The sequence below is a fragment of the Ipomoea triloba genome, chromosome 15 (genome assembly GCF_003576645.1).
Source record: "Ipomoea triloba cultivar NCNSP0323 chromosome 15, ASM357664v1".
NCBI classification, from domain to species: domain Eukaryota; kingdom Viridiplantae; phylum Streptophyta; class Magnoliopsida; order Solanales; family Convolvulaceae; genus Ipomoea; species Ipomoea triloba.
Window position 1 is genome coordinate 6060335 of NC_044930.1, and position 27196 is coordinate 6087530.

Genomic DNA, 27196 nt, shown 5'->3' on the forward strand with positions numbered 1-27196 from the left:
GTGGACGAGAATGACTCCAGGGAATTCATTATCTATAATACACATAATCATTATATATAATACACAGAAGGTTTTCCTAGAATACACAGAATGTTTGCCCATAATACACAGAATATTGATGCCCATAATACACAAAACTCATCCTCCTAACATTTGAATGCACAAACGCATCACAACTTGTGTTAATAACATGAATACACATAATATTTACACAAAATACACAGAACTCATCCTTCTAAACATTCGAATGCACAAACACATCACAACATGTGTTACTAACATGAAATCACAACATATGTTACTAACATGAATACACATAACGGTTGCATATAATACACAGAACGGTTGCCTAGAATACATAGAATGATTGCCTGGAATGCACAGAATATTAACATAAATAGAGAGACCGGCCGAAACGGGAAACGTGATTTCCAAAAAAAACGGACAATTAGTTTACAATGCTCAAAACGACGTCGTATACCCAGTATGTGGTGCACAGTATAATTTGCCGTATATACCCAGTAAGAGTACGTTTTTATCTTTATTGATAAGGGCCACATGCCCGCATAACCCCACCAATTATTATCAAAATATCTATTCAGTTTTAAACTAACCAAAAAAGTTTAATTGACACTCTTTGTCGGTTACCTCCCCATTAAAGCTTTTTAAATATACTAGTTTTATAGGCGCATTACGCGAATGGGTTAATGCCCAATGTTTATATTTAANCCAAAAAAAACGGACAATTAGTTTACAATGCTCAAAACGACGTCGTATACCCAGTATGTGGTGCACAGTATAATTTGCCGTATATACCCAGTAAGAGTACGTTTTTATCTTTATTGATAAGGGCCACATGCCCGCATAACCCCACCAATTATTATCAAAATATCTATTCAGTTTTAAACTAACCAAAAAAGTTTAATTGACACTCTTTGTCGGTTACCTCCCCATTAAAGCTTTTTAAATATACTAGTTTTATAGGCGCATTACGCGAATGGGTTAATGCCCAATGTTTATATTTAAATAAATATTTGAAAGTATATCAATGCAAGATTATATAGGAGAAGTTTATACATGGGTAATCGAATGTCGAATTTTTTTTAAATATCTAACTCAAAGTATATAAATCCAAGATAATATAGAAAATTCATTATAATTATTACCAGGGCCGTATTTGAGCATGTATAACATGTGCGGCCGCACAGGGCCCACAATGACTCTTTGTGCATCAGCAGGGCCGTGTTGACTCTTTGTGCTTCAGCAGGGTCGTATCTGAGCATGTCTAACATGTGCGGCCGCACAGGGCCCCCAATGACTCTTTGTGCTTCAGCAGGGCCGTATCTGAGCATGTCTAACATGTGCGGCCGCACAGGGCCCCCAATTTTATAGTATACAAAAATTTAGGCTAAATGCATGAAGATTGGACCAATTTGTGACAAGATGAAATTGAACCCAATTGACNATATATATATATATATATATATATATATATATATATATATATATATATATATATATATATATATATATATATATATATATATATATATATATATATATATATATATATATATTTCCAATTCCAATGTATATATATTTCCTAATCCAAAAAGATTGCCAATTCTGTTGCGCAATTATATTTCATAAATCATAATCTCACATCTCAATTAGACAATTAGCAAATTCTAAATTCCCAACCCTATAAAATACAGCAATACTATAACGAAATTCGACAATTCAACAATTTCCAATTCACAATTCGGTAATTTCGTAGATCGCAAACCGCAATTCAACTAATTCTTCAATTCTTCTTGAAACAGATGAGTTGTTTTCCAAATGCTACTATTGCATACAAAATATTATTGACTATCCCGATTACTATTACCTCTGAAGAAAGTAGTTTTTCAAAGTTGAAATTGTTAAAATCTTACTTACGATCAAGTTTGTTGCAAGAGAGACTCAATGAATTAACTTTAATCTCCATTGAAAATGAGCTTTTGGAAGAAGTTGATATCAAAAGTTTGATTGATGATTTTGCGTCTAAATGTGCACGATGCATGTCACTTTTTAAATAAAATTCTATATGTATTTTTTATACAATATTTATATTTTGATACAACTTTTTGAATAATTATTATTTATATATAGAAATTACTCGAAAAAGAACCAACATTAAGATATGGTACAGGGCCCCAATTTTTATTGGAACAACCCTGATTATTACTAAAATAAATGTTTGCAACCTTGTAAAATCGATAGTCTATATATTTGGTCTAAAAATGATAGTCTAAATAAATACTACTTTTAATTTGAATTTTTCTAAGTGTTCTTAATTCTCTTTTGAGTAACATTGTCATTGTCTTCATCTTTACTATTTGTTCTCTTCCTTTTTGTTGGTAGTGTGTTATTTGCAATTCGGTTATTATTGGTAGCATAGATGACAACGTCATGCAATGAGATTATGATATAGGAGCTATGGACTTTCCTTTAGGTGTTTTGCTTGGGGTTCATTTGGTTCAACCACTATTGTTGAATGCGTTATTGTGGATAAAGAAATCCCTAGTTTAAGATAAAAGATTAAATAAATTAATAAAAATTTGAAAATTTAAAATATTATGTATTCCAAAAATATTAAAAGGTAGTTTCTCGCTTCAATTTGCTGGGCAATGGGTTATTTGAGTACTTTCATTGTCAACAAATCCCCCAAGTATTCTTTTGAGTAACAAATCCCTAGTTTCTCGCTTTAATATGATTGGTTTCAAACTATTCTTTTTTTATTTTTTCATGGTATTAAAGAAATACATATATATCATTTTTTGGTGTAACTACTAATTTATTTAATTCAATAAGAGTAAAATAGAGCGATTCCGCTTTAATTTGTTGGGTTATTATTTGAGTACTCTCTTTGTCAACCGATCCTCAAGTAGTTAATATAATTAGCTTCAAATTATTTTAATTTTTTTTTTGTACTATAACTTTGATATTTAATTACAAGATATTGTAAAAATAAGATAATGGACAATGTAATGAATATCAATTGATAAATTTGAATGCAAAGAATCTTTGCATGAGAGAAAATAAAGACAATATAACTAATGAAATTATTTATCTTATTTAATTTAATTTTTTGATAATGAATAATTTTTTCAAATAAAGGTATTGTAGACACATAATTCTAAATTAAAGAAATACATATGTATCATTTTTTGTTGTAGCTACTAATTTATTTAATTTAATAAGAGTAAAATAGAGTGAGAAACTTAATTATGTCAAATTTGATTGAGATGAGGTTCGAACCTAAGACCTTTCTTATAGAAATTAATGGGTAAGTTAAAAGTTAACGGAATGTTAACGGAGAAGAGGATATTTAACGGAAAACTTAACAGATAATCATAAATGTAAGGTTAAATTAGATAATCTCTATTAATAATATTAATCTGAATTATCTTAACCATCTATTTAATTATATAATTCATCTGAACCATCCATCTGATTAAATAATTTGACCGCCATTTTTTTTTACCCATTTTAGGCCTAACTCTCTTTGGCTCTTATTAGTATAGTAGAAATATGTAGAATTGTAGACTAAAAGACTTTCTATTTTTGAAATATGAGACATAGTAATTTTTTATCGTTAACTATATTGTCATCACTTTATGTTTACTAATTGTTTATAAAGTAATTTTTTCTCAATTGTTGCATAGTGATTTTTTGTCTCTCAATTGTCTAAATAATGTGACTTTCTAAACCCAATCTTAACAAAATTCAAGAATGAAAAGAAGTTATGTTAAAATAATATGGGGAGAGAGTTTGGAGATAAGTTATATCAGTAATGATACATGCAATCTCAATTTGTTCATCAAAATGACATATATCTAATTTCTTATAATTGATTTATAGCGAGATCAACTACTTTATATGCATACTAACAGTTAATGAATATAAATAATTTTAACAAATAAAGTATAATTTAATGAAAGTAATATTTTTCCAAATTATATATACCATACCTTTCAGCAGTCGGGATTTCTATATATATATATATATATATATATATTCAAATGAGAACCACTGTATGCCATCGTTGATCTTGGAGTTTACAATGATTTTGACATGCTAAATATACATCACATACTGCACCACTACATGACTGTACAACATGACTGTACAACTGCACCGAATACCACCACTCAGCTCCACCAAAATTTTAAGAACTAAAAACTCTCAAGGTTGAAATGTAAACTTGTTTCTTTAAAAAGAATGTTCTTTTTTGTTATAGGTACCCATGCCTACATTGTGAAGAAAGGGAACTCTCCCAAACTCTTAGCTGGAGCCTGGAAATAAGGTACAGTGTACATATTTTGGCTTTTATAAGATCAAAGATTCCATGCATTTCACTTGGAGACTGTGCTTTATTAGTTAGCCAGCTCACTAGGTAGCTAGTTGGGATACAGTTCAATCCAATCCCAATACAGTTCAGACCCACACTATTCTAAGATACAATTTCATGGATAGTAGATATTACATGGGTTTGGAAAGGTGAATGTGAATGGAATGTGTACCTAATTAAACCTTAGGGAAAAAGTGGGGTTGTACCATACACCCATTATATGCACATTGGGGTTGATGAAATAATACAATTATTTAATTTTTTTAATGCAACTGACCTGATCATATTACATTGTAGTATCTGTTCATCTATACTTTCTCACCTGTTGAAGTACTACAAAGAGTCAATATCGCCTCCATTGAAGTTCAATCTCATCACCTCCGATCCTAAGAGTCACTACATGTCATCTGAGTACAAAGTGCTTGGTAATACAATTACACAATTATTTAATTAAGGTCCAAGAATTTGTTTTTGGGGCATTTGAGCAATATGAATCATGTGACTCATGAGTGATGATATGATGGGAAGGTGGATCCTAGATAATTTCAAAGTACATGTGAGTATGTGAGGAAGGTCTTAATTGTGAGCATTTGGCACTCATGTTTTTAATTTGAAGCTTCAATAATGGCCATATGCCCATATCATGATAATAAAGTAGTATGTGTTCCAAAAAAAGACTTGAAGTCCTTTATAGTACTAGATACTAGATACTACTCCATAACTAAAATATCTCTATCACTTCATTGATGCTATATGCTTTAATTTTCCATCCCTTTTAGCTCAATGACAAATAAAACGTGTCACATAATTCAAAATTCGAATTTTAAATAGGATTGTTTATATATTAAAATATAAAATAATGAAATCAATATATTTAAATAAAATATAAAGTAAGAACATATATTTGAAAATATATAAACTAAAATTTTTTTTTATAATTCATAAGATTAGTTCATACAAAAATTAATGTTCAAACACAAATGTCAAATTGAAATTACAACCAAACATAATGAAAAGAAAATGTCAAAAGGGTTTTAATTGAGATGGGTAAAGAATGTCATTTATTTAAAATAATAAGGATAAAGATGGAAAAAAGTTAAAAAACTACTAGCTTATTTTTGAAAAGCTACTCCAAGTAGCGTTTCAAAATAAGCTCTTATTTTAAGCTACTAGCTTATTTTGAGAACATTACCAAACAGAGCTTATAGCTTATTAGTAGCTTAAAATAAGCTATAAGCTCCTAAATAAGCTCTGCCAAACAGAGCCTAATTAGTTAAGTTGGCTTTGTGTGGAAGATAGAATATATAAATGATACTAAATTAATCCCAAGTTGAATTTTGTTTGTTATTGGTACAATACGTAGTACTATGCATGTAATATATTTAGAGTATTTAATTTTTCCTAGTGAACAAAGTTTGAGCTAATCCTAATTTGGTCCTAATTATTTGCGTTTGTCCAATTCTTTCATCAATTTTAAAAATTATCTATTTGGATCCTCTCAATATTGATTTTGTACTCAATTTGATTCTCCATTACATATTCTCAATCAATTTTGTTCCAATTTTGTTTTTGACTTTAAAAGTTATCTATTTAAATTTCCAAATTGTTGCCTTTAATTTATACCTAATTTAGTCTTCCATTGTATTATGACAATATGTCTTATTGATATTAAAATCAAGAGTATTTTTTGACTATAGTAAAAAAAAAAACAAAACAAAACAAAAAACAAAAAAAAAACAAAAAAAAAAACAAAACAAAACAAAAAAAGTGTACCTATTTTGGTTCTCTAGCTATAGTAAACCATAATATTAGACATTCTAAAATATGTATATATCATTGACTATAGTCTAGTCATTGTTTTAGGTCCAACTATGTCGATCTTATCAAATTAACTTTACCATTGACTAACATAGTCTTTGTTGTATGTCCAGTTATAATTTTCATATTAAATTTAAATGAGATCATTGTTGTGGACAATTGAGTAGTTTCAAGTAATTAGTCAAGCTGAAAGTTGCGTGGAAGTTAGAACAATTGAAATTAAATTAATCTTGAGTAGAGTTTTGTTTGTTATTGTTATAACACATAGTAGAATGTATGTATTTTTTTTAGTATTGAATTTTTTTCAACCAACAAAGTTTGAGTTGATTCCAATGGGCTCCCTCAACTATTCGTGTTTATCCAATTTTTTCATAAACTTTAAAATTACCTAGTTGAATTCTCGAACTATTAATTTTGCACTCAATGTGATCATTTGTTAGATATTCTGTATTAGTTGTGTTAAAATCAATGACATTATGAAAATTTCATCTTCTCTAGACTCTAATTATAGTAAATAAATTTTGTATTCAATTTGGTTCTTTGACTATAGGAAACCATGATATTGGATATTTGACTATAGTAAACCATAATATTGGATATTCTAAATTAATTTCTATTATTATTTACTAGCCTAGTGTTTGTTATAAGTCTAATTATAATTTTGATACTAAATTTACGGAAGATTATTTTTCAACAAAAAATTGTGCAGTTAAGACTTAAGAGTAATGAACCAAGTTGACTATGCCTAGAAGATAGAATGATTGAAATTAGATCATTTCCAATGAAAATTATGTTTGTTATTTTCTATAGTATTTTTTTAGTATCATTGACTCTGTTACAATATAATATATGTTCACATATACTGGCTCGAACTCATGATATTTCATTTGGGAAAGTCATTTTGTGTCACTAAATCATAATGTCATTGATTGTATTTTCTAGTATTAAATTTTTCCTAGTTAACAAGTAGAGCAAATCTCAATTTGGGCACACTTTGATCCTTGATTTTAAGTAGTTGCCTATTTGAATTCCTAACTATTGGTTATTTGCTTTCCTAATTTGGACCAAATTTGGCACTTTGAGCCAAATTATTTATTTGAACCAAATTGTATGCCTAATTTGGCACATTGTTAGATATTCCATCTTAGTAGACAGTAGTATTAAAATTAAGAGCCATTTTAAAATTTCATATTCTCTAACTATACTAAAACAATTTGTAACCAGTTTGATCCTCTAAGACTTTAACTATAGTAAACCAAAAATTTAGATATTATAAAATATTTATACTTATATACCATTGACTATTGACTTGTCTAGTCTTCGATGTAGGTCCATTCATGTTGATCTTATCAAATTAACTCGAATATTGACTAATATAGTCTTTGTTGTATGTTCAATTGTAACTTTCATGTTACATTTTAATTTTTTTTTTTATAGAAAAAATGAGTATTTCTTTGTTGTAGGTTCAATTGTAGTTTTCATATTAAATTTTGGAAAAAAAATATTTTTTAGAAAATTGTGTAGTTTAGAGTAATTAGTAAAGTTGACTTGGCCTATAGAATAATTGAAATTAGATCAATTCTAAGTGTATATATATATATATATATATATATTGAGTAGTACTGACTCTGTTACAATGTAGTCAGCCCAAAGAGTCAATACTGCGCTCACTAAGGCTCAAACTCATTATCTCCCTTTTGGAAGAGCCACTTCGTGCCGACTACAAAGTCATTGGGCTGTAGTAGAATTATATTTGTTATTGACTTATCGCTATAAAACATAATTACATAGAGTATTTTATTTTTATTATTCAATAAAGTTTGAGCTAATCTCGATTTGGTCCCAAATTTATCTTTTTGGCTTCAAAAGTTATATATTTAACACCCCCACCCCAAAACTATTGTTTTTATTCCTAATTTAGTCTTCTCTTAGATATTCTATCTCAACAATGTTAAAATCAATGGTGTTCTTAGAATGTCATATTCCCTAACTATAGTAAAACAATTTGTAGCCAATTTGCACATCTAACTATAGTAAATTATAATTTTAGACATTGTAAATTTATTTTCTGTCATTGACTAGCCTAGTCTTTGTTGTAGGTCCAATTATGTCGTTCTTATCAAATTAATTTGATCATATATATTGACTTGCATAGTCTTCTCATATGTCTAACTATAATTTCCATATTAAATTTAAGAAAGATTATTTTTCTATAATTTTGTACTTCTGAGTAATTAGTTAAGTTGACTTCACGTAGAAAACAGAATAATTGAAATTGGATTAATTCTAAGAAGAATTATGTTTGTTGTTGTTATAATACCAAGTATTATGTATTTTCTGAATATATTTTTATAGTTAACAAAGTTAGTTTGAGCTAAATTACAATTTACATTAACAATTCAAAATGTAGAAACATTCATTCACAATTCAATAATGTTTTGATTTAAACTTAAAAGGTTTTTGTTTAATAATACTAAATTTCCCTATTGAACTTTACTCCTAATATAATGTAACAATTAAACTCTTTTTTAGTGGTAAGGAAAATTTGTAATAACTACGCACTTGTGTAATAGTCTGCAAACTACACAAGAAATGTTTGGGATGCGTTCGACCGAAAGAGTTTTTATGAAAATTAAACTCGTGACATTTAAGTTCAGTAATCATGCTTCACCCACTCAACTACCACTTTCAGGGCAACAATAAAACTCTTAAGAAGGAAAAAGGCAATGGGAGTTTTTTTTTTTTTTTTTCCTTTTTTCTTTTCTTTGGTTGTAGATAAAAAATCACCTTTAAATGATTACACATGAAATTGAATATATGTTTTTTGAGAGCCACAATTAGAGATGGCAACGGGTACTCTCCATCCCCATCCCCGTCGCATCCCCATCCCTGGTGGAGAGTTGAAAAAAATTTTCATCCCCGTCCCCACGGGGAATTAGGCGAGAACGGGAATTCTCTATCCCCAGTCAATTTCTAGTCAAAATATTAAATTAGTATAATTTTTAATAAATAAATTTAAAAAATCAAAAACCTAATTCATATTATATATATATATATATATATATATATATATTTATTTATTTATTTAATTTCGAGGCGGGGCGGATAGGGGTATCCTTGTCCCCGTCCCTTCCTTATCCCCTGAAAATTTTCACCATTCCCGTTCACGTCGAGGCAGGGTCGGGGATCCTTATCGGGTACTGAGCAAATTGCCATCCTTAGCCACAATTGAATAGAAAAATTGAGAATGTACTATTTGTACAAAATATTTTATTAAATAATGTAACATGTATAAGTGTTGTAAGTCTTCCGACTAGAATCACAAGACAAGTTTCACTCAGAACGCACATTTGAATAGAGGCTACAAATTTTCCTGTAAATCAAAATAACTCTTCATATTTATGAGAAAGGATTAAATATCCGAGTGGTCACATTTTATCACTTTGATCGTTGAATGACATGTCAATTCATTATTTATTCATTTAGTGACCTTTTAATTAAGGCAAGAGACGAAATGCGATAGTTCATTGTGAGGTTCCAATTCACTAGAAATCAAATATAATGACTACAAAAATAAGAATGATGTATTATTAAATGGATGTGAGGTAAAATTGTAACATGGTATCTCAATGATATATATCTTAATAACACATTTGGTTTATAGGATATGCATGAAATGAAAAATCATTTATGTGATAGGCATATTCTGCCATTCTGCCTAAAAAGGAGAATAATTATTTCGACAAACGTTATGTTTTTTTTTAATACACAAACGTTATGTTTTAATTGCATTAGTATTTTAAAATGTCATATGTATAATTTACTATAGTCAGATGACCAAATTTAGTATAAATTTAGGTTACTATGTTAAGACGATATGGAACTTCAATAATACTCTTGATTTTAATACTATCGAGATAGGACTTAAATATGTTACTTTTAAAGTCAATGATATAATTGGACAAATATGAATAGTTGAGAGATCAAATAAGGAATTAACTCTTTAAAATATTAGCTAAAGTTGACTTTAAAAATAAAATAAAACAAAATTAACTATACAAATGATAACACGGAGAAAATGAAAAAAAAAAAATTGAGGATTGATATTTAAATTTCATTGATTGAAAATATTTGTTCAATTGTTTGGTTGGTGTGAAATAAATTACTTGAAACATTAATTCCATTGTTTGGTTTGGTTTGAAATTGTCAAGAAATATTATATCAAGTATAACGACTAAAATGTTCCTACACAATAATAATACAATAATAGGAGAGTTAAGTAATTAACAAAAATGTATGAGAGTATTTTTGTCTCACCAAGTTCAACATTTCTATCTCATTGGTATGAAATTGAAAATAGCAAAATAGAGCTACTGATTTCATTTTTAAAAAACAAATGGTTGTAGTAGGCACTAGGCGTTACGTAACCCATTTTGTGACGGAAAAGGCTTTTTTTTTTTCGTCGCGAAATCACGATGGGACTTTTTTGCGTGAAATATGGTGATGGAATTAGCGTCAGAATAATTTCCGTTGCGCAAATTGCGACAAAATGGCAACGAAAATATTTCCGTCGCTAATTTGCGTGCCTATTTCCGTCGCCAATTTTGTCGCGTTATTTTGCGACGGAGTTATTCCGTCGCGTTATTTTGCAACGGAATTATTCCGTCGCCTATCAAAATACGACAAGGCGATAGGCGACAGAATAAATTCCGTCACAAAACGGATTTCGCGACGGAATTTTTCTTGTCACTATTCGCTATTTTTCTTGTAGTGAGCGTCTGGCTAGGGGGTAATTCGCCTCAACCTAGGAGCGTCTAGTGCCTAGGCGATCGCATAGGTCGATTTTTGCAACAATGTTCAAATGTGAGGAATTCAAACTTCATATAATACATTTTCTCATCATGAACCAAATAGCATAAAAATAAATGATGAATAAATAAATAAAAATTCCTCACATTTTAGGAATTTCAAATTTATTTTATTGTGAACCAAACATTGGAACTTTATATTATGATTGAAATTTCTTAGAAGCTAAGTCTCATGGAATATTTTAAAGTGAATTTTTATCATATATATAAATTCCCTAACTTTTTTTTTCAATCTTGAAATTTTCAATATTTGCTTTTCTTCTAATTCTTACGTGTTGTAGTCTAAAATACATGGATGCCAATGTAGTATCCAAGAAGAGATTTGTCACATTTTGGATTTCAATTTTGAAGAATATTCCTTTGAATAATCTGAATATTGAATTGAAGAAAAAATTATTAAATCTTCATTTATTTATATAATTTTTTTGGTATGGAAAATGCTAAAAGTACCGAATATCCTATTGTGTGGCTCTATACATCCTCCAGGAACCAATTCATAAAGGGCAATCCAGTAAATTTAAATAGCCTCTAAGTCAAATTAATTTTTTCAAAATTTCCTTTCCATCTAAAATCAACTAAATATAAAATTTATAGAAATTATTATAATTTAAGGGTTTGTAAATTTCATTTTTCGTCCCTAAGTTATAGGATAATTGTAAAATCTGTCCCTAAGTGTTGGTCATACTCACTTTTCGTCTTTAAGTTATTATTGACGTTACATTTTTCATCCATTTACTAATAAAACATTAAGGATGAAATTTACAATTTTAGTATAACTCAGGAACGAAAAGTGAACGCGAAATTACGAAAAGTGCAATACCAATGATAACTTAGGGACGAAAATTGTGCATGATCAACACTCATGGACGAATTCTACAATTATCCTATAACTTAGGGACGAAAAGTACAATTTTCCCTTTACTTTTTATTCTCAGTGCCAAGGAAATTGCAAAAATTTGGAACAAAGATTCAAGCAAATTTTTTAGGTATCATACATTAGATCATTGTTAATATATTTTATATTTAATAAAGTTATATTTTCCTCAGAAGTTAAATATATGATATAATTGTATTAAGTATATACCATCAAAATTCTTAAAGTCTATTATTTTTTAACTTAATAATGTAATTTTCCTGAATATAATATACACTTTTAATATACTAAAAGTACATTATTTATGTATTGAAGGTGCATTATTTGATAATATAGTCTACACAGTTGTGTACCATAATGATTGAGCTAGACTTCCATTTAAATTATAATTTTGCAGAGCACTATTTTTGAAGTATGACACCAAAATTAATTTGGGCATTACAAAGAAAAAGTAAAAACTAGATTAAGGGTCAAACATGGCTAGGTTGTTTCAAATAATCACGATTAAAATTTGCTGACAAGTCATAGTTTATTAATTTATTACTTATTATAATGAATGAATATAGAAACCCCAAAAACAAATAAAGAAATGAAATAAATGAAAGGGACGCAACCGTTGCTTTTACGGCTATATAAACCCAACGAATCCTTCATCTTCCTTCCCCCCTCCTTCACCTCTTACAATCCCTGTATAGAGCAAATTATTACTCCATTATTGTTCCTCCAATCTTGATCTTGATTCTGGGTACGCGTTTTTGCTCTTCTGGGTTTCGCGATTTCTCTCTGCATTTCCGTTTTCTTTTTCCTTGAATTTCTGTTCTTGCCCAATACCCAGAGTGAAAGCTTCATAGAAATTTTGGGATGTTAATGGGGTTTATGTTTTTGTCAAATTTAGCGTTATTTTTTTTGTGGGTATGCCTGATAATTTGTCATGCCTGAAAAAGGTGTCTCTTTTTCTCCTTTAAATTTGCTTTGTGCTTCGTTGTTTGAGCTCTTCTGTGATTTCGGACGGTTTTTATGTTAAAGTCCATTGCTTTTCGTGATTTTTCATGTTATTATGCTAAAATATGTTTTTAGCAGATTATTTATTTGTTTTGGGTAATATTTGAGCTCTGCATTAGCAGGGGAAGCTGTTTTCTGGGCAAAGTGTTGAATTCATATATTGTATGTGTTCTTATGTATTTTTGGGTTGTGAAAGTACAATCCTCTAGTCTTAAAAGGTCCAAACTTTTTTGTTTTTTTTTTTAATGGATTTCTTGAAAGCAAAGAAGATTTTGATCGTTTGTCATGGCTGTATTTCCATTAGTTGGAATAAACATAAAATGCTCTTTAATGTAAAGCCAAATTTTTGCCTTGTTTTTGTACCCTGGTTTGGTAGTTTCCAGATTTTCTTGAATTATTGATCTGAGTAAAATTCTTTTGAGGCATGAACAAGTTTAGATTGAGATTTTTGAAGCTGGTTTTGGTGTGTTTTGATCATCATTGTGTATTGTGCTAACGAGTTTCGATTCTCTACTCAGGTTATTTTTAGACAAAGATGGCGTACGAAGACCGCTTTGGACAGGTTCAGAGGTCCAAATATGATTGCCTGCTATTTGGTAAGGTTTCTTGTGTAGAGTCCTTACTAGTTTCTCTCAATGATCATTGTTGAAAGCTGAAGAGACCAACTAATTCTTGTTGTTTTCACAGATCTTGATGACACCCTTTATCCCCTCAGTTCGGGTTTAGCTGCAGCTTGTGGCAAGAACATTGGAGGTATTTTTGAAGCTTGGAGTTAACTGTGTTAATTATAAGTTTTGCGATTTGTTTTCTAGTGTTTCTGATTGTTCGAGTATGGTTTTTAGATTACATGGTTGAGAAGCTCGGTATAGACCGAAGCAAAATTGGTGATTTGGGTAACTTGCTGTATAAGAACTATGGCACTACAATGGCAGGTCTTAGGGTATGTATATGATGTATATGAGTATATTGTCTCCTCTAATTAGAAGAAAAGAATGGCTTATTTGATGTTTTTGGCTTATGGGGGTAATCTGTTGTGTTTTTGTCAGGCAATTGGCTATGATTTTGACTATGATGAATATCACAGGTGAGGATTCTATGTTTCCATTTGTTTTAGTTGAGATGCAGAGTTTTTGAGTTCAATATTGTTTAGATAATTGAATAAACCGAATCTCGTTTATGCAGTTTTGTGCACGGGCGATTGCCTTATGAGAACCTGAGGCCTGACCCTGTCCTAAGAAGTCTTCTGATTAGCCTGCCTTATAGGAAGCTTGTAAGCAACTTTTGTTTTTGTTCCTCGAGAACTTATATGTTTTCGAGCTTTTGTTCCTCGAGAACTTATTTCCAAGCTTGTGTTCCTCGAAAACTTAATTGGGAGTTTGTTTTTGTGCCTCTGCTCTGCTCGAACAGATCTTCACGAATGCTGATAAGGTCCACGCGATCAAAGTTCTTAGAATTCTTGGATTGGAGGACTGTTTCGAGGGGATCATATGCTTCGAGACACTGAATCCCACTTACAAAACAGCTGCATCTGATGATGAGGATGACATCGCGTTCGTGGGCTCTTCTGCAGCCTCTGCTGCTGCAGCATCTTCGAGCCGCTCAGAGATCTTCGACATTGCTGGGCACTTCTCCCACCCGAACCCTGGATCAGCATTGCCTAAGACGCCCGTTGTGTGCAAGCCATCCGTGGCTGCCATCGAGAAGGCTATCGAGCTCGCCAGCATTGATCCACATAGAACTGTAAGATTTTGATCAAATCCCCCTCTAACTCTAAACAAAAAATGCCCAACTAACATCAATCCTCATTCCTCGCGTTTTCTTGATTCTCCAGCTCTTCTTCGAAGATAGCACCCGAAACATCCAGGCTGGAAAGTGCGTTGGCCTACACACCGTCCTGGTAAGCATAAGTTGATAGTTGGATTGCACATGTTTATATATTATATATGCTCAGCCCATGCTCCTCATGTGTGCAAGCTGTTCTGATACAAAATTGAAATTTGTGTTACATCTAAACTAAAAGTCTAAGCTGATAAACAGGTGGGGAAATCTCAGAGAGTTCAAGGTGCAGATTACGCCCTGGAAAGCATCCACAACATCAAAGAAGCCCTGCCAGAACTTTGGGAAACCGACAAGGTTGCAGAAGTCAACAACAACTACTCCGGGGTTGCTGTTCCAGCATCTGTCACTGCTTAGGTACCTGTCGTCATGTTTAACAACAACGTTTTAGGAATCAAAAAAACCAAAAAAAAAAAAAAAAATTGGGATTGTCTGTCGTGCTTAATGCCCAGAGGGGAGCAATCTTGCGCGATTGTGTGGATCATCATCACTGATTATTAAAAATTAAAAAACCAAAAAAAAAAAAAGAAACAAAAAATGATGTAGATGTGTTCATTGTACTTACTATTATTATTATTATTATTACTACATAGAATAATTGTGCAATGTAATGCAATGCTGTAAATTAAATGAGTTTATTTTAATGGCAATTATTTGGTTCCTTCCAGTTTGGTTCACCAATAAACTCATTTGTGTGTGATTATAAGCATATAAAACTCGGATAGGGTTGAATTATTGGTCCCTGTCGCGTTGCACATCACATCAGCTATGATTTGGGTGGCTAATAATTATACTTTTTTATACGTCGCCAGTTTGTTGGATATTTCCAAAACAATAACAATGACAAATATTGAACATAAAAGCGCGTTTAATTTTTTAATTAATATTTTTTTTGGGTGAAAAGAAAAACATGTCACTAGCTAGTAAAATATTAAAATGAGGTAAATAAAAGATTTAAATGAGGTAAATCAACCTAAATTATTGAGAGTTGATTATCAACTAACCGAATGAAAATAAGATGGTCAATAGGTTGCCTCATGTTTCAATTTGGTTGGGTTGTACCAAAAAGAAATTAAAATTTTTACAAAATTACAAAAATGCCATTGCACATTTTGTGGGAGATTTTGTGAGTGTACTAAGGAAATCAAGGAAGATATGTTACGAAATATCTTTATCTTGTATATGTTTATAAGTATATTATTATGAAAGATATCATCTCTTAGGAAAATAGAATATTTAGGAAATTCTCAATATTCTTTGTTCGTTGTATTTTTTCATATTTATAGCGCCACTATGTGAACAACAATCATACGCTCCTCTTTGTAAAGTTCTTTCAGAGTGTCTGTGAAAAACATATATTGGATTCCTATGTGAACACATATGTTTATAAGTTAGATATATTATTTTCATAATTTATCTAAAGGAGTACGTAAAATATGCATTCACCTCATATGTTTTTAAATCCATTGATTTGGATGCTAAAAAATATTGAAATATTGGATTAGGGGAAGCTTTATTCAATACCAACTAATTTTTATGCTCCCTTCACTATATATTATATGTATGCTTTGGTTAATAAAACTTATTTAGTATAAGTATATACAATTGATCTTATATGAAATTGCTTCATTTAAGATGATTTTTAAATATGTCTTCTTCTCTTTTGGTTAAAAATATAATACTTTTTAGGAAAGGGGTCAAATAGGCTATCGAAGCTGAAAAGTCAATTAGCCCCCTAAACTTTTTAAAGGTGTAATTACGCCCATCAACAATTGATTTTGATGCAATAAGCCCAAAAACCAGTTAATCAATTGTTACACCCTCTAACTATTTTTCATTTTTTTAAGCTTCAAATGTTAGTCTTGATTATTTATATTTATATTTATCCCCGTTTTATTTTTTTTATCAAAATTCCAAGAAAAAAAATATGGAGTAATAATAACGTTAATCTTACTTTTTAAGGAAAAAAAAAGTATCTAACAAATTTATAAAAGTGTATAAACTAAAAAGTCTTTTTAAAAAAAAAAATTGTCACATCAACCTTAAAATGCCAATTCAACAGGTTATTTGATCTTAACCTGCTAAAAGTGTCAATTACACTTTTTATAGAGTTTAAGGATTAATGTGAAACTTTTCAATTAGAAATTAGAATGTGTAGTTGAATGTTTTCACATATTTCTTTAACTTATTTGATCATTTTTCCAAAAAAAAAAATATTGAGACTAAACTTGTGAATCAATTTGGGGTTAGCTATGATACTAAATTAATATATGTATTTTCAGATCTTTTACATAAATCTATTTATTGTTTTTACCTTCAAAAAGAATTAAAGTGTGTATTTTGATCTATCTCAATTAATGGTCACACTTGTGTTAGTTGTGTGAGACTGCCTCACTAATAATTCGTGAGACGGGTCAGTCGAATCAAAATGCAAATGTCATACTTATATGCTCAAATGTAATACTAATCAGGAGTAAAATGTTTGTTACTTATAAGAAAAAATGTAATACTTTTGCATTTTGATGTAAATGTGTTATATTTTCCATCAAAAGTATTATATTTTCCATAATAAGTAATGTTGGCAAGTGCCCCTTATTTATAAGGAAAAATGTAATATTTTTAAATCGAAATGTAAAAATATTACATTTTCCCTTGAAAGTATTACATTTACCCTTATAAGTAACAAAAATTTATATTCTTGATTAGTATCACATTTAAGCATATAAGTATAATATTTGTGCATACAAGTATTACATTGTCATATCGACCGGACCTGACTCGACTTGTCTCACGGTGAGACAGTTTCACACAAGATTTTGTCTTCAATTAAAAGTTTAAATTGATAGTCAAATTATAAATTTATGTTCATATATTATATGTTTCGCAACGATAAGGTAAGAAAATGAAAGGGTGGACGAAGTTGATTACAGGTGTCTCATGTTATAATATTGTGAAAGTGGCAAAATCCGATGGTCGTGAAAGCCTCAGGATCACTACATTTGTGTGGTGAAGATGTACAACGTTAAAGAATCTTCATATATCCAATAATTGAATTTACCACTACTTTGGAGATTTGGCGGGCGCATCGGGTGTCATGCACCATCACACCTAACCAAATTTCTCCTCATCGTACACTTGTTTCAAAACTATTACATTCATGAAAAATGTTAAATATAAATATTATATTCATCTTGATTCTTGAAAGTTTTTGGAAAATGTGTTGATTGGTATAGAGTGGGTAAAATTGAGCACTCGGTGTCCTAATAATAAGAAGGAATTTAGGTGTGTGATAATTAAATTTGGGATAAGTCCAATATTAAAAATTTACTAGAATTTAAAATAGGTTTAATAAGTGACATAATTAGACGAGTTCATGTAGTGTGTTAACATTTTTAACCTAAAGAATTTAAGTCTTCACTACCGAAATTTGAATTTATGACCAATTATATTAAGAATTGTAATCGAGATAGCATCACAACACATGGTAGTTGGTCTATTTTTTTTTTAAAACATAAAAATAACATGATACTTTTCACTTGTGTTTTTCACTATATGAGTCCTCAGGTGAGTTATGCATTATTTTTTATTTAGAGAACGTTTTTCTTTTCATTAAGACGTTGTAGAGGCATTATTCCGAGTTTGAGAGTCCATTTTCACCTCAATTGCAGTGCTTTTTACCGTAAAAGTATGAAGAGGAGATCCACAACCATTTATGGTAATATTGGGAATTTGACAATTAGTTGTTAGCTGATAACTTATAGATAATTGTGTTAATTGGTTTGATCAGCTGATTATAGAAAGATATTTGATAAATTAGTAGTTTATTCTTAGCTGATTACATATAAAATGACGTATAAGGGTGTACATATATTGTGTTATTATTTAACTCTTAGAGTATTTTTATAACTTATTGTTATCCTTGTGTTAATAATTATTTTTTAACTATTATTTTTTATTTTATTATTAATATTTTTATAATTATAAAGAAATACTTCATATTTAATAATAATTCAATATTAAAATTTTAATTTCAAATACAAATATAATTAGCATAAGCTGCTAATAATAATTCAACATAACGATTAACACAAATATATATATATATATATATATATATATATATATATATATATATATATATATTTATTTATTTATTTATTTATTTATTTATTTATTTATTTGTGTGTGTGTGTGTCTTAGGCAAAGTGTCAATTCAGATGTTGGACTTTAGACGATTATGGTGATATTAAAAATGTAAATTTGAATAAATATAAACACTACAATAACCGATAACTATTAAGGGTATATTATACTTTTTTAACAAAAAGGCAGTAAGTTGATATCAATAAGGTACTCAAAGTAACTTTTTCATTTTCAACTTATTAGCGTCATTAAGTTAAGTCAAAAAGTTGTTTACCAAACACTTATATTAGTTGTTTGACCAGTCAAACAAGCTAACATTGACTAAATAAGCTAGACTTTGGTTGATAAGCCATTTTCTAAACACTCTCATATTTACTATTCATAGTGGATAATGGAGAAATTGTGAATTTATTTATTTATTTATTTATTCTTAACCACCAGTTTAATCCAACATAGTTGGGCTTTAATTTCAACAACTATTTTGATAGGTATTAGTGATTCTTCACCAACTAATTTGATCGTGTCAATTTGACAAATCATTTGTCAATCTTCTAGTTTGATGGGGTATTATCAAAATCCACATAAAGAAACTAACATTTAATAAAATCATATAGTATTTGGACTCCTCATATATCCATGAGGTATGGATAAAATGACACAAATCTCTTTTAAGTTAATTTTTTTTGAATGTCTCGAGTTGAAATTTTATCAACACAAATAAGATTAATTTTAGTGTGTTATCTTAAATAATTAGATGAAGAAACTCGATGTAAGACAATATATATAATTTGAAATGGGCTAGAAGTCCTAAGTTAGAAGTTGAGCAAAACTTGGGAACAACTTTTTTTTTTTTTTTGGTAGTGAAGTTTAATGCTCATTTTATATAAGTGAGTACCAAGGGCATATAAGGTCCATTGGACCTATGAAAAATATGAACCCATTTCCTTGAGTTCACCATATTTTAAGTCCACCAATATCTTTCAGTCTCAGATCCAGTTTAGAGAAATAAAATAAGCAATTATCGAAAAGTTTTACAATGTCAAAAGGTTAATGGACATACTATTACAAATAGAAAGGGGTCTTAAAATTTTTATAAATAGAAAAATAATTATTTATAAAAATATAAATATTGGTGGTGATTTTTATTTATAGCTGTAGACATTATGTCTTTTTAGCATTGTAAAATTTCCCTTCAATAAATATTTTCAAATACAAAGCATGTAATAAAGAAATAAAGGTCATAATTGGAGGCGCAATGTGAGAGTTCGAATCCCACTGGAAGCATGTATGGGAAAAAGGTTCAAGGCTATTGGAAGGTCTGGATTGGATCCTTTGTGCGCACATGAAGACTTGGATCTGACTGGTGGACTAATTGCATGACTTGCGATTTACCTTCACAATGGCTCTAGGGGCGGGGTCCTGTGGGCTTATGATTAATTCGGCGAAGCTGTGATCACCTAAAATTAAAAATAAAATAAAATAAAATAAAGATTTGCTATGAGCTTTTTGAAAACACAATTAAAAAAAAAAAGAAGACATTTTTTTAGAGGGTGACGAGAGAAACTCACAACCACTACTTGATTGTGCATACTTGCTAAACTTTATTTTTGTATAATAATTAAAAAACCACACAAAATAGCTAAATTGATAAATTGCATTAGGAAAAGCCTGTGCAACATGCTCAATTGAAAGAGTGTTAACCCTACTCAATTAAAATTTTATTAAATACATCATAAAACACCCAACAAAACTGGAAAATTACACAACATTTTTTGCAATACTGCACGTGGTCCTTAATATCCTCCTTTAAGAGGGTGACCAACTCCCAGCCAGACTGAATTGCTCGGCACATTAGATAAGGTTATTGCCTATGAAATCTACCAAACGGATAAGAAAATCCTAGACTTTAAAGCCTTGTTTGGTATGTCTTTATTCCAAATTTATTACGAGTCCCACTTTTGGATTACCAGAAAACTTGGTAATTACTACTTGCAATCATTATTTTTTTTTAAAGACTTGCGATCATTATATTATTTATATCATGTAACATGGTAAGATAATAATTGATATAAGATTTATTTTTAGTATATCAAATGTTTATTTTTAAGTACATCGAATGTTAAATGTTCATTTTTTGAGTACTACTAACGTTATTATAAGGTAATATTTGTTTTATACTTTCGTTGCAAACTAAAGAGTCAATATCTTACCGTTCAATCCTGACTCAATAAATGTTCATTTTTAGTATATTAAAAATTTACTTGTTGGTATATTGTCTAAAAGCGAACATTATACTAAATGAGCATTCAATATATTAAAAATGAATATTTATTTGAGGTTCATAGTATAATTTACTTATCTTACCCGAGGGTGTGCTGTGTGCATGCATTGTCGTCTTATAACCACAAAAGTCTACAAGAGGTAAATCAGTCTAGATTACATAAAGTTAATCAATTCAAATTAAGAAAACCACTAGCTACAATTATCACTGATAAATTTGTCCAAACAGGGTAACAACAGCTAACAGATGCAGTAAAATACTGTAGTAAGAAAAAAAAAATCGCTGTTAGAAATTTCCATGGAAGCTTAGCTACTTTTACTCATGAATTTTGGATAGCTTAGTCCCAGTGTGGCAGTGTGATTGTGTGAAGCATACCCATAACGCACATCAGAAATGGCGACCATGACACGTGTCCCCATCGCAGCTCCAACTACGAGCCGCAAATGTGGTTGGCGGGTGGACTCACTAAATACGGGACTCCCAAAGGTTTCTTCTCCACTTCACTTCAATTCCGCTGCAGACCGAAGAAGAAGCCGCCGGTTTAGGAGATTTTCTGTGGTCGCCATGGCGGATGGCAAAAGCACCGTTCTCGTCACCGGAGCTGCTGGTAGAACCGGTAATGTTTGGAATCTTTTTGTTTATTATGTTTTTGGTTCCGAGATTTCTCATTATTATATTGCATGTGTGTGTTTACTGGTAAAGGGTTTTAAGGGTTTTGTTTAATCTGTTTTTTAGTTGAATCAATTTACTCGATTTAAGATATTTGTGCTTAAATTAGCTTAGTTTTGTGTTGAGCCCTGTGTTGATACTGGGAATTTCTATTTGTCAATTTTGATCTTTGCTCACAAAAGGCGAAATCCCTCGTCCAAGGCTCCCCATACCCCGGCCTGACAGGATTGTCAGGATTGTGGAGGGCTAGCGTCTAGTGCCCACAAAGAGCCACTCCATAGGAGGGTGAAAATCCTATAATGTGACAGCCCGGGCTTGATCCTTCATCTTGCCCACAGTTGTCACTCAGGAACCAACTGAGCTATCCGTGCTGGCTTGTCTACTTTGATCTTATTATATAGAAGGTGCATTTCTGTAAACCAGGTAGAAAATGATAAAGTGTACTGATTGTTTGGCACCACTGAGAAAATGAATTTCCATTAAGAGTGTGCTGATCATGGAGTAAATAAATAATTCATATTCTTTGGTCACATTATACTAGGATAGGAACTTAAAGCCCTTCAGTGATTCACACTCCAACACTGTAGTAGTGCTTCTTTACCTTGATATCTAAGAGGCAATTATAATTGCGTGTCCCAAATAGCTCGTGAGTAGTGTATTTTTTGGTGCTTCTGGTGGGCGCAAATTATAGACCCCTCCTAATCGAGAGATTGGACTCGAAACTTCTAATGTATTTTTTTTGGAAACCTGTGACCTCAGACCTCCTAATCTAGAGTTTCCAGCTGATGCCACTTATTACAAAGTTGTTGACAAAGATTTGGGTCTTTGAATTGATTTTATTATGCCTAATTTTAAAACTTCTAATGTATTTTTTTTGGAAACCTGTGACCTCAGACCTCCTAATCTTTATTATGCCTAATTTTAAATATTAAAGTGGACGGACTCGAAACTTCTAATGTATTTTTTTTGGAAACCTGTGACCTCAGACCTCTCCTAATCCTAGAGTTTCCAGCTGATGCCACTTATTACAAGGTTGTTGACAAAGATTTGGGTCTTTGAATTGATTTTATTATGCCTAATTTTAAATATTAAAGTGAACAGAATAAAATCTCTCACCGTTGCCGGGGATCGAACCCGGGTCACCGGGGTGACAGGCAGGAATACTCACCACTATACTACAACAACTGAGTGATGCTCGCTTTTAATAAGTTAGTCTTTAGTCAATATAATAGTATCATGCTTGTAGAGCAGAAGAAAAAGGAAAATGGAAACCAGTGGACAAGAGTCTTGCATATGTTTGGGGAAGGAAAATGTATGGAACTTTAAGTCTGTTCACTGCATTAATCATGATCAAATGCCTAATGGTCACCAGATTAACGCTTGGCCTCTAAACTTAATGTTTGTATGAACGGTGCAAATGGGATGGTCTCTAAGAAGCAAATGTTTTTGTTAACATTGTTCGGTTTACTCACAGGACAAATTGTTTACAAAAGGTTGAAGGAGAGGACAGACCAATATGTTGCAAGAGGTTTGGTGAGAAGTGAAGAGAGCAAGAAAAAAATCGGTGGTGAAGATGATGTTTATGTAGGTGATATCCGGGATGCTGAGAGCATAGTTCCTGCAGTACAGGGTATTGATGCTCTTATAATTCTTACAAGCGCTGTGCCAAAGATGAAACCTGGTTTCGATCCAACTTCAGGTCAACGGCCAGAGTTCTACTTTGAAGATGGGGAATTCCCCGAACAGGTGAACTTTACATCAAAAGTAAATGTGCAAACTTGGATTTATTACGTCTTGCCTATCTAATTATTGGTGCCCGTTGTAGATTGACTGGATTGGTCAAAAGAATCAAATAGATGCTGGTGAGGGCTGACAGTTTTCTTCTAAATTTTAGCTTTCTGATTTTCTAGAGTAATGTTAATGTGACCAAATATGTTATCAATTTACAGCCAAGGCTGCTGGCGTGAAGCATATTGTTCTGGTCGGATCAATGGGAGGAACGGATCTTAAAAACACATTAAACAGCATAGGAAATGGAAACATATTGGTTTGCATACCTCTTCCTATTTTGTTTCTTTTTTGCCTATTTTAACATAATTTTTTGCTCATGGGTACCCACCCGTTTTCTTTTGTCTTCATTCTATCATATTCAACACCCAATGTGCCATTTCCTTACCTCCTTTTTTTGGGTGACGAGGGAAACCTGCAGTCACTACCCTTGTGACCCTTGGTGGCAAAGGACCACAATGAGTTAAACTAGCCTAGGTTGCCCATACCTGACCAACTCAAACAAAGAAGGTTAATATGCCGCTCCTGTTGAGAGTCGAACTTGTAATTTTATGGTTACAAGTCAATAGCCTAACCAACTTGACTGAGGTTGCCCCCTCCATGCCTCCATCTAGACATGTTTTACAAGACCAAATTAACATCCAAAGATGGGAATTGTGTATTGACATATTTCTCATCACATAACCACCATTAGATGTTTTGAATAAAATGTTTTGGTCCAGAAATTCTAACTAAAATAATTACAGGTTTGGAAGAGAAAGGCGGAACAGTATTTGGCTGAGTCTGGAATCCCATATACCATCATAAGGCGTGTCATTGTGACCATTTACTTTTAATGAAAAGATTGCACTAAGCAGACTTATTCTCGTTTTTATTGACACCTCTCTGGCTTGTTCAGAGCCGGGGGTCTGCAAGATAAAGACGGTGGTGTTCGTGAACTGCTTATTGGAAAGGACGATGAACTTCTCAAGACAGATACACGAACTATTGCTAGGCCTGATGTTGCAGAAGTCTGCATTCAGGTAATTACTCCTATCGCGTGTCTACTTAGAGAGCTCGATTGTCTCTCAACATTTTCTTGGTATTGGCAGGCGCTACAGTTTGAGGAGTCGAAGTTCAAGGCATTTGATTTGTCCTCGAAACCGGAGGGCACTGGAACCCCGACCAAGGATTTCAAGGCACTTTTCGCCCAAATCACCACGCGCTTCTAGTTTCCCCAAACGAGAAAGGTAATCGTTGAGCTGCAGTTAGAAGCTCCTGCTTCATGTTCTTATTGAGATATCTATCCATCACAGTTCTGCTTCTTTATCTTCTGTAATCTTCTGGGCAGTTATTTGTTAAGCCCCCCATGTACCCTCTTGATTTCTCTGTTTTTGCTTCATTATCTCATGTTCATCAACTTATATCACTACTTGAAACTGCCAAGATAACTTTTATTTGTCACTTTGGCATTTTCTGTTTGATGTATTGAGCAAACAACCATTGGCATGTAATAAATTAAAAGGGGTTTACCTCTCCTGTGTGGCTTGCGGGCTATTGCAGGTATACCTAGTGTACAACCAGTCACCCATAGGTTTTGAGAAAGTCCACCCAATGCGGGTTGGAGGGTGGGTGGAGAAAATATAAGGTGGATCGAGTGATGGATGTAGCCCTCTCCGACCTACCCGACCCATTGTTATCCTATATATGGTGTACATAAAGTGACTTGAATAAGAAAGCTTATGATTGACCGATCAGAGGAGATGAAAATTCTTTGTGCATAAAGTGTATAGGTAGGGGTGGGAACATGGGGACTAATATCAATTTGTGATTTACTTCATTCAGCAACCGAGGACAAGGACTTTGCCTTAAAATTAGCCTGGTCTAAGCTGGGATACCTATGTAATAATAATTAAAAAGAAAAAACTTATGATATATAAAATACAAGAAAGAATGAGAGGATCAAACACGTTGTTAATATCTGAAGACTTCAACAGGAGAATACTCCTTGTATAAACTATATGATAGATAAATCAAATTCATCTTTGTTTTTGAAGCAGTCTATTGAATAATTCAAGCCTTCAAACAAATAGTGTGATGATGAAGAGCAGGGACCAAACAAACCTGCCTTTGGTCAAAATTGGTGACTAGTGACTACAATATGAAATTGTCCATATATTTTATTCAAGAAAGGCACCATGAACTCTCTACTATTAATATTTACCAAACAATAACGTTATATACTATGTATAGTAAATTTTTCCAAGTAAAATATTAGAATTTATTTTTATTTTCAACGAGGATTCGCGAACTTGAAACAAAATGAACATTATTGTGATGATGAGTACTATGTTATTAAAATTTGAGTCATTTCCATTTTTGGTCCTACTGTTATTGAGGCATTGCCAATTTTAGTCCACTTCATTAATTTTTGCCACATTGCGGCCAGTTTTATTTAGTTCTTGTCACTTTTAGTCCACCGTTAAAATTTTTGTCAAATGACCGTCCAAATCAAGGGTATTTTTGGTATTTTCATGCTTTGGTCATCTCCTTGACCCTTTGCAGTAGTTTTTCCTACACATTTTCATCTAATGAAAAGGTCCGACGAAAGCCATGTGAGCCACTTTACAAAGTCATGGCTTTCGCCGGACCTCTTCATTAGATGAAAATGTGTAAGGAAAACCACTACAAAGGGTAAAGGAGATGATCAAAGCATGAAAAGACCAAAATGCCCCTGTTTTTGGACGATTATTTGACAAAAATTTTAACGGTGGACTAAAAGTGGCAAGGACTAAATAAGACTGGCTGCAATGTGGTAAAAATTAATGAAGTTGACTAAAATTGGCAATGCCCTAATAACAATAGGACCAAAAATGAAAATGACTCTTACAAATTTTAAAATAATTATTGAACAAATACCTTGAATAGATTAGGATGTACTCAAAAAAATCATTACAATAAATGAGCGTATATATATATATATATTATTTCAATTTTTAATTTGAAAAGATATAGGCCCTGATTGGTAACATAGTTTATCAATCAATTTTAGTTTATTTAACCACTATTAGTTGTTTGACTTGGTTAAATAGTCAATATAAGTGTTTGATTAATTAGTTTTTTGTAATAGTTTATTGCTTCAAAACGCTAAAATTCATTGAGCAGCTTTTTTTGATCAATTTTTTTTTAAAAAAAATTATTTTGCATGTAATCAGTTATCATCTAACAACAAATTTACCAAATATCTTTCAACAATCCGCTAATTCTATCAACTAGTCAAATCCAGTAACACAATCAACTAACAATTATTTACCAAACACTCCATTACCCTAAATTTGATCAAACCATAACATATATAACATGCCACTAACACAATTAACTAATAGTTATTTACCAAACACCTCATTACCCTATATTTGGTCAAACCATAGCATATATAACATGATTGAGTATTAGTTCAACTACTTATTTAACCAAAATCCATTCCACAACAGCAGATGTGGACAGACCACCTAAACGTCCTAAAGTGTGTACTAAGTAACTGC

The 27196-nt window shown here is 31.4% G+C and overlaps 2 protein-coding genes across 2 annotated transcripts; both read left to right on the plus strand.

Annotated features, from left to right (window-relative positions):
* Positions 1–12550: 12550 nt before the first annotated feature.
* LOC116006969 (suppressor of disruption of TFIIS) lies at positions 12551–15458 on the plus strand. Its single transcript, XM_031247517.1, has 9 exons — positions 12551–12698; positions 13474–13551; positions 13643–13708; positions 13798–13895; positions 14002–14039; positions 14138–14225; positions 14363–14695; positions 14787–14852; positions 14993–15458. The coding sequence occupies exons 2-9, from the start codon at positions 13491–13493 to the stop codon at positions 15146–15148; spliced, it is 906 nt and encodes a 301-aa protein (XP_031103377.1). The 5' UTR covers positions 12551–12698; positions 13474–13490; the 3' UTR covers positions 15149–15458.
* Positions 15459–21501: 6043 nt separating this feature from the next.
* LOC116007387 (uncharacterized protein At5g02240) lies at positions 21502–25217 on the plus strand. Its single transcript, XM_031248047.1, has 7 exons — positions 21502–21831; positions 23359–23630; positions 23710–23746; positions 23834–23931; positions 24419–24480; positions 24571–24694; positions 24764–25217. The coding sequence occupies exons 1-7, from the start codon at positions 21609–21611 to the stop codon at positions 24881–24883; spliced, it is 936 nt and encodes a 311-aa protein (XP_031103907.1). The 5' UTR covers positions 21502–21608; the 3' UTR covers positions 24884–25217.
* The last annotated feature ends 1979 nt before the right edge of the window (positions 25218–27196 follow it).

What these genes read in the sequence shown, in the direction of transcription:
- LOC116007387 (XM_031248047.1), top strand. Translation starts at nt 21,609, where the DNA reads ATGGCGACCATGACACGTGTCCCCATCGCAGCTCCAACTACGAGCCGC. An exon ending in AAAGAATCAAATAGATGCTG is followed by an intron (nt 23,747 to 23,833) that starts GTGAGGGCTGAC and finishes ATCAATTTACAG; the next exon opens with CCAAGGCTGCTGGCGTGAAG. An exon ending in ATCCCATATACCATCATAAG is followed by an intron (nt 24,481 to 24,570) that starts GCGTGTCATTGT and finishes TGGCTTGTTCAG; the next exon opens with AGCCGGGGGTCTGCAAGATA.
- LOC116006969 (XM_031247517.1), top strand. Translation starts at nt 13,491, where the DNA reads ATGGCGTACGAAGACCGCTTTGGACAGGTTCAGAGGTCCAAATATGAT. An exon ending in ATATGATTGCCTGCTATTTG is followed by an intron (nt 13,552 to 13,642) that starts GTAAGGTTTCTT and finishes TTGTTTTCACAG; the next exon opens with ATCTTGATGACACCCTTTAT. An exon ending in TTGTGGCAAGAACATTGGAG is followed by an intron (nt 13,709 to 13,797) that starts GTATTTTTGAAG and finishes TATGGTTTTTAG; the next exon opens with ATTACATGGTTGAGAAGCTC.